The sequence below is a fragment of the Equus przewalskii genome, chromosome 6 (genome assembly GCF_037783145.1).
Source record: "Equus przewalskii isolate Varuska chromosome 6, EquPr2, whole genome shotgun sequence".
NCBI classification, from domain to species: domain Eukaryota; kingdom Metazoa; phylum Chordata; class Mammalia; order Perissodactyla; family Equidae; genus Equus; species Equus przewalskii.
The window spans coordinates 59,513,586-59,521,703 of NC_091836.1; the positions used below are offsets into that span (position 1 = coordinate 59,513,586).

Consider the following 8,118-nt stretch of genomic DNA (forward strand, 5'->3'; position numbering starts at 1 on the left):
ACACCCCACAGTTCCTCTGGTGTATATATACCCTTGGTGCAGCAAGACAATAAACCTAGCCTTGATTATAGGTGAGATCCTGGTGATTTTTGGTCAATGACCATCACCAGTATAAATGAGTCAGAGTTCCCTTCTGAACGAAACACAATGGCTTTATCTTCATCTGCAAAAGTAAGGAACCCTATATTCTATACACAAATGCCTAACAACATTACCAGTATTAAATAAAACCTCATCAGTATTAATCATGGCAATTTTATTAAACAAATAAAAATATATGAATTTGCAGATATAAAAGCTGACAGCCAACCAGTGTTAATTGAAAAATTTGTACTCTTAGGAAATATTAACTGAAAATAATTTCTCCATATGTAAAAATGTATACTTGATTTGTTTTTCCAAATTTTGATACAGTTTGTTTTAAGTTAACTACTCTAGCAAACCACCATAAAAATAAATGAAAGATTATAAATGTAACAGCATTCGGCACACTACTGTTGTGAATATGCTTTATTTTTAAGTAAAAAATGAATCATAGCCAAAACAAAATGTTTCGCCTCTGAATAATATTTTAAGCTTAAGGGAGAAAAAGTCATTAATGAGAAATATTTTCATTTTTCAATGTTTTTAATTTTTTATAAAGATTTTAATTAAACTTCACAGTCACTAAGTAGTTTTTAAACTTAGGCTTCATGATCCTTTTGACTTCATCCTTTTAAATGGAGTCACTTATCTTCAAAACATGACAAAGTTCAGAATCATTAAAAATTATTTTATTCAAATTATGTTTTCCAAAAGAGAGGGTTCTGTGCTAGTCGTCTTTGAAAGTTTTCATACCTACAAAAGAAAAAACATTTATACGAAAATTAAAATATAATCTTTCATAATCTGTCAAATGACTTACAAAAAGCAAACAACTTTATGTGTCATTCCTAAAAAGCTAAAATAAAAAAATCTAAAAAGCTGAAAAGTTAATCTGAAAGTTTAATTATTCTTATAAAAAGAATTTTTATAAGATTTAAGGACTGGCTTATATCAGAGAATACAAATCATAATAAGTTTTATTAATTGTTTATCTTCTGCAAATCTGAGAGCTAGAGGAGACCTAAGAAAAAAATCAAATCTAACTCCTCCTCCCTCATTTTATAGATAAGTAGATATGAGTAATTTGCTCAAGGTCACATTGCTACATTGTAACAAAGCTCAATCCTAATACATTCCAGTGCTATCCATGCTTACACCATGCTACCACTTCTAACAAACTCTCCCTATGCATTCCCCCACCTCTGGGATATTCAAAGTGAAAAGAAAAACGTATAAAACAGAAACATGGGAAAGCTCGGGAAATAGATTTATTAATCATTCATTTACAGAGCGCAGTATAAACCACCCTGATACCATACGCATGTTTACTTCAGATCAAGACTTTCTAAACTTATAATAACAAGTTTTGATTGATATTTCAAGTCTCATATGGTACTTATAATTCAAAATATTAAAAAATGTACAATCCTTAATTGTGGTCCCTAAAACATAAGCAATTATATTTTCCTGTCTTTATAAATTCAAGATGGCTACTATATAACAGAATATTTAGGGTAAGAACCATTCCTAATCTGAACTCTCTAGTACATACTTTTTAATGGCATGCAAACATTAATGTATACTGATATCCACAGTAAAAGAATATGTTTAAATGTCAAAGAAGAAATACATTCATAGGCAAAAAATATATATGGTTACTAAAAACCTTAATATTAGAGATACAAAATGCCCCATACCATTTCAGAACCACATTTGCCGGAATGAACATTTCAGATGGACTTGGTGTCATCTGGGCTTGAGACACAGCAAATGATGAAGCAAAATTGTAGAAATTGTCCAACATCTTTTGTGTGAACTGAAAAGTTAATAATGAATAGATTAACGGCTTATACTAAATACTCCACTTAGACCTTAATATTTTTAACTTAAAATGTTCTCACACTATCTTGGTTTTAAGGATCATGAGTTCTAACACAGTCTTAATGCTGAAGGTTAAAGGAAGTCATAAAATGACATTATGGCACAAAATCATAATAATCTGCCTTTAGTATTTTCTTTATAGCTCAAAGAATTTCTGTGATTACCAAATATTTTAAATTCCTAACATTCATTTTGGTAAAAAAAAAAAAATGTTTTTCCTTGAAAATATCTTCTTTTATCTCCACCTCACTATCAACTATACCTCTCTCCTCAAATACCACCCTCCTCAAATCAATTTTCTCATATAAAATAGTAACCATCTCTAAGAAGTCTTTTTCTTGCCAGGAAGAGAAAAGCTTAACTATAATAAAAGAGCAACTGGTTCCTTGCCATCAATTGTAAAGAAGAGAAAGGTGGTACTATTCCACTTCCTCTATTCTCCTGGCCTGTTTCTTCTCATTTACCCTCAAATGGACAAATTCAGTAACATCTTCCAAGTCTCCCTGGTAGAAGCTGGAAGCAAACTGATTCAAATGGAATTAAGCACTAAACCCAAAAGTAAATGATCTACTAAAGATACTACTACCTTATATTCACCCAAAAATAATCTTCCCAACATCACTTTCTCAGAAACACAAAACTAGAGAGAGGAAATGTCTTATTAGGGTTTTTATTTGTTTAACAATATCACGGTAATTTAATCCTAGAGACTATACCATTAAGGTGCTTGAACTAATATCAGATTTCAGGAAGAGCACTAACTAAAAGAACAATATCAGGCAAAAAAAAAAAAATCAACAGAAACTCTCCATACTAACAACAAAAAATTTAAAAATGTAACTTAAAAAGATCCAATTCAGAATAGAAACAAAGTCTGTAAGATAACCAGGAAAAATGCTAAGACAAGATGATAATAAGACTTTTGTGGGAAATATTTTAAGACTGTCTTGACAGGAAAGAAAACAAATGAAAGGACCTATATATACCATATTCACTGGAAAGATATAACACATTCACAGATGGGAAGGGTTAATGTAGTAATGTCAGAAATTCTCCCTAAATTAAACCTATAAAACCAACGTTATTTCCAACTAAATTTCAGCAAAGTTTTTCATAGAATTTGACAAGCTGATACTAAAATTATTATGAAGAATACCTAAACCTATTTTGATGACTAGGAGGAGGGACTTGGCCTACTAAATATTAAGACTTTTACTGGCTAAGGGACAGGCAAATAAATGAACTGGAATAAAAGAGAGAGCCTAGAAAGAAAACTAATCATATGTGACAACATGATACATAACAAAGATGCTATTATTACTCAGGGTTAAAAAAAAAAAAGGACTAACTATTCAATTAATGGGACTATATATTTCGGCAAAATACATAGTCAATTTCAATGAAAGAAAATACAAATGCAGGCCAAAATATGAAAAGATGCTCAAAACTTCTCTAGCAGTCAAGAAATACAAACCAAAACAATAGTGATATTCTAATTTCACCCATCAGCTTGGCAAAAATCTAAGCTCTGATAAATATTAGTGAGAATATATAAACATCTATCAATATGGAAATGAAAAAACAAACTGTGGCTCATTCATACAATGGCATACTATACAACAATTAAAACAAACTGGATCTACTCCATGTATCAACACAGATAAATCTTAAAAGTAATGTTGAGTGAACAGCTAGTTGCAGAAGTTTGTACAGTATGATACCATTTATATCCATTTTTAAAACATATAAAAGAGTAAATCAACAGGAATGAAAAATTGAGGAACCAGAAAACAAGGGATTCAACATAGAGAAATATAAGAAATTTCTACAGTAACGGTGCAAGAAAGTAATACCTTGACTACAGTTATGCAACAGACCCAGAGAATAATCAGTCCACAATAGAAAAAAGTGAAAAAATAGAAAAAAGCGAAAGGAGAGTTCCAAGAGGTATGTTTCCAAAACAAATTTAAAATTGCTATATTTAAATATACTGAATGGGAATTTACACTTGGCAGAGTTTGGGCATAAATTAGAAATGGAAACAAAAGTCCATGCAAAAGAAAAAATGAGGCATTTATTAACCAGGAAAAATGTAAAGTTATATAAGAAAGGAAATATACTCATAGCACTACACACGGCTCAGTTCTGAAAAATATTTACCTGGTCATAATATTGAAAACTTTGAATATTAATTTAACAAAAATCTATACTGGAAAGGTGGGGAGAAAAGATGTCTGTTTATATCAGGCAGCAGGGGAGTAAGAGAGCTAATCATGTTATACAACGGTTACGTCGACAGAAAACACAGTAGATAAATTAACAAAGTACAGATTAAGCAAGTATTTTGCTGACACATGGAAGTAAATACGAGAAGAAATAGGTAAAAAAAAATGAGGGGAAGGTTGAAAGTGATTGCTTCTGAGAAGGAGAATAAGAGCTGAATATAACAGGTATAACAGAGGACAGCTGTTTTGCACGTAAAACTATTTGACTTTTTAAACCATGTACATGTACTACTGATAAAAAATTAAATGAAATAAGAGTAACTAAGAGTATAAATTAGAAACATGTTTAAACACATACACAAATAGTACTATACAAATTTTGTGGACACATATGATTTTGTTTAAGTATAAAATATAGATAGGAAAGATATATAAACATAGATTAGCTACCTGGAGAGGAAAGCAAAGAGAAGTGGAGAGCAGTGGGCTCTATTTGTAATACTTTATTACTGTTTTAAATTAGTAGTAAATATGGCAAAATGTAACAGTTAAATCTAGCTGGAAGATACCTGGAAGTCTTCGTATATACCCCACTATAAAGAGGACAGGTTTTATTTCGTCTACCTATTTTTATCTATTTGTGCTTAGAAAATGCCTGGCACACAGTAGGTACACAATAAATACTTGTGGAATGTACTTTTCTATATATTTAAAATATTTCATAAAAGAAAGTTTAATAAAAAATACATGCTTTATAAAAAAGCTCATAATTTATAAATATATAGAACAAAAAGTCTTCCACTCCCTCTCCAGGGATAACATCACTTTGGTATATATTTTCCAGACATTTTTCTAATACAGTCTATATGGGACATTGTAAGTATTTTTACAACTTGTTTTTTTCAGTACAGAAGTTTATTTTAAAAATTACTGAAAAAAAATTTTAAGACCCAGACTGTCATTCCTAATTCAGTTCATTCTCAAAAGATCATGTGACAAGTCTACCTTTAAATTCATGGCCACAACGCTCAAGAGCATGCTGCCCAGCACACCCATCAGGTTTCCCTAGTCCATTCATGCTCCTCCTGGAGAACTTACTTAATACCCTCTTTTATTTAAATTTCCAATACTCCCTTTTCCCTCAATCTTAGCTGATGATCTTGCTTCCTATTTCATCGAGCCAAGTGAAGGAATCAAGAGAGAATTTGCACAAGTTCTCATCACCACATTTACCAATGTCCTGCATCTATACTAACACATCCATTACTATAAATATTGTCCATTATCCTATTTAAAATGAACACCTACAAATGCGCTCCCATTTCCTACTCAAGGACAGCATTTACGCAATTCTCCCCACTCTCTCTCATCATCAATTTTTCTCTTTCCAACGCTTCATTCCTGTCAGTCAAACATGAAGTAATATCTCCCATTAAAAACAAGAAAAAAGGTAAAAATAATACTAATAATAATTCCTTGTCCTCACAGCCCCCTCAAGCAACCAAACCATTTATCTGCTGTTCTTTACAACACTCATCAAGTGTCATCTATATCCACTGTTTCTGAAGCTGGGTACCTGAGGGTTACCATAAATATTCAATAAGAACATGGTTATCCTTTGACCTTGTTCCCAACACAGACACAGATGAAAAGAAGTTAATCCACACATCTTTATAAACTTGTTAATTTGCTGTTTTCTTGTTTAACCTGAGAGGTGACCCAAGGGTCACAAGGATTTATAAGCTTGTTTTGCACAGGAAAAAGAATGCCTTTAAGGAAGTTACAACCACCAGATAACCAGCTCCCAACTGCGCTGGTGCCCAGAAGTCTGGTTGACCAAGGCCTTACCTGGAGTGAAAGAAACAGACCCCATTTGTTTTTCCAAAACTCCTCAGCCCAAGCCCTTTAGCTCTGTAAAGACCCCCTGCTTTCTTTTTTCATTAAGGCAGATTTGAGAGAACCTATCCACCCACCTTATCGTTTGGCCAATTCAAATAAACCTTTCTCTACCTCCAAGCACTGGTGTCTCAGTGACTGGCTCATTGCACATCTAGCACACAAACCTGAGATTAAGAGGTTTGGTATCATTTATATTTCCTCCTCTCCAATGCTCAAACTCCCTCCAAACTCCCCTTCCACCTCTCTGAACTCTCATCAAAGTCTTTAATGACTTCTACCTTGGCTGAATCCAATAGTTAATTCTTAGCCCTCATCTTACTTGATGCATCAGCAGCGTGATACTATTAATCACTTCTTCCTTCTCAAAAGCCAGTCTTTGCTTGGCTTTCAAAACAACACTTTTGGGGTCTCCTCCTCCATTAGGCTGCTCCTTTTCTTTTATTTCTCCCCATCTCTTAAGCTCAACTTTGAAACAGCCCCAAGCTCAGTCACCGGCCAACTTTTTTATTTACGGTTACTTCTCTAGTGGCCACAACCCGCCCCCCGCCACACACACAACTTTACATACCATCTCTACACTGATGACTCCCAGATTTTTATCTGTATCTGAGACCTCTCTTGAACTCTAGACTTGTCATCTCCAGTTGAATACTTAACAGGCATCCCAAACACAGTACAACCAAAATCCAACTTCTGATTCTACTCCCAGACCACACCTGTTCTTTTCACAATATTCCTGTGTTCCAGTTCCTTGAGGCAACATCCTTGGAGCCATAGATGTCTCTCTCTATCTCAAACCTCAAATGTGATCCACACCATGAAACACTACTGGCTCCATCTTCAAATTATCTCCAGAAATTAAGTACTTTTCATCACCTCCACTTCCAGCTCCCTATACCCCCTAGTTCAAGTCATTATCAAGAATTATAAGAATATATAAGCCTTATAAAACCCAATGAATTCCCTTATGATTTATCCTGCAGCCATTTCCCCATAATCTCTGACCTCATCTCCCATCTCTCACTCTTGCTCACTCTACTCCAGCCACAAAGACCTTCATGTTATTCTTCAAACATAACAGATTTTTTCCTTAGGGACTTTGCACTAGCTATACCTCTCCCTAGATCATTCTCCCCTTCAGGACTTGGCCATACAGAGGTTGAAAGTCAACCCTTTTGGATTATGTCACTTTAAGCTCCACGAGGACAAGGATCTTGTTTATCAGGTTCACAACTATACACCCACAGCTCAGCATAATAATTGTGGGAGAGAAAGAAGAAAAGTTCCTATTTAAATCTATTTTTAAAAATCACTTTAAGCTATTTTATCACCATAAAAACATAAATCTCATCAAAGTATTTATAAAATTTTAAATATCTATAGAGAAACAGACAAACTGAAAACATCCATGGAAGCCAATAACTTATGACATATATGTTTACCTTCATTTTTACATGTTTTCTACCAAGAGGCTAATTTTTAAAGTATAGAATATGATTTTTAAATTATTCTAGAAAATAATGAAATATGCACTGCATTACCTGAGTGAATGAGTCAACTGAGGATACAGCAGCGTTACCTACAGGAGTCTGCTGAGCCAGACTGTCCAATAATTCCACTGAAATTCCAATCTGAGCCACAGATGGAGTTCGGACAATATTCATGGCTCCAAAAGGGTGTTGGCTTCCTTCTCCTGAAAGAAATTAACATGTGCCACATATTTCAAGTTTAACTTGTATCCATAAAAATTACTTTGTAAATATGTGAAGAACCTCCAATCCATATGCACTAAAAAGTTCTGTTAGATCAAAACTTGTTTCTTTTCAAATAAATGCAAAAGGCTACCTAGTTTTTACTATCTTAACAAAGAATAAGAAAACTAAAATTCCCACCAGAAAAATAGCTGTTACTTTTCTAAAACATATTAAAATTACTTGAGCTAGAAATGGAAATTAACAGAAAAAGAGAAAAATAAATGAATAAGCATTAATCAGATAAAAGATTCTCAATGCTAACTCTGAGGGAAGGA

General features: G+C 33.3%; 1 protein-coding gene across 1 annotated transcript in view; it reads right to left on the reverse strand.

Annotated features, from left to right (window-relative positions):
* Positions 1 to 751: 751 nt before the first annotated feature.
* The window catches only part of HIKESHI (heat shock protein nuclear import factor hikeshi), a 37,700-nt gene continuing 30,333 nt past the window's right edge, over positions 752 to 8,118 (reverse strand). Inside the window, exons 3-5 of the mRNA XM_008540355.2 lie at positions 7,631 to 7,782; positions 1,782 to 1,900; positions 752 to 837 (exon numbers count right to left, since the gene is read on the reverse strand). Coding sequence (XP_008538577.1) covers positions 783 to 837; positions 1,782 to 1,900; positions 7,631 to 7,782 — 326 coding nt within the window. The 3' untranslated portion in view covers positions 752 to 782. The remainder of the gene's footprint in view (positions 838 to 1,781; positions 1,901 to 7,630; positions 7,783 to 8,118) is intronic.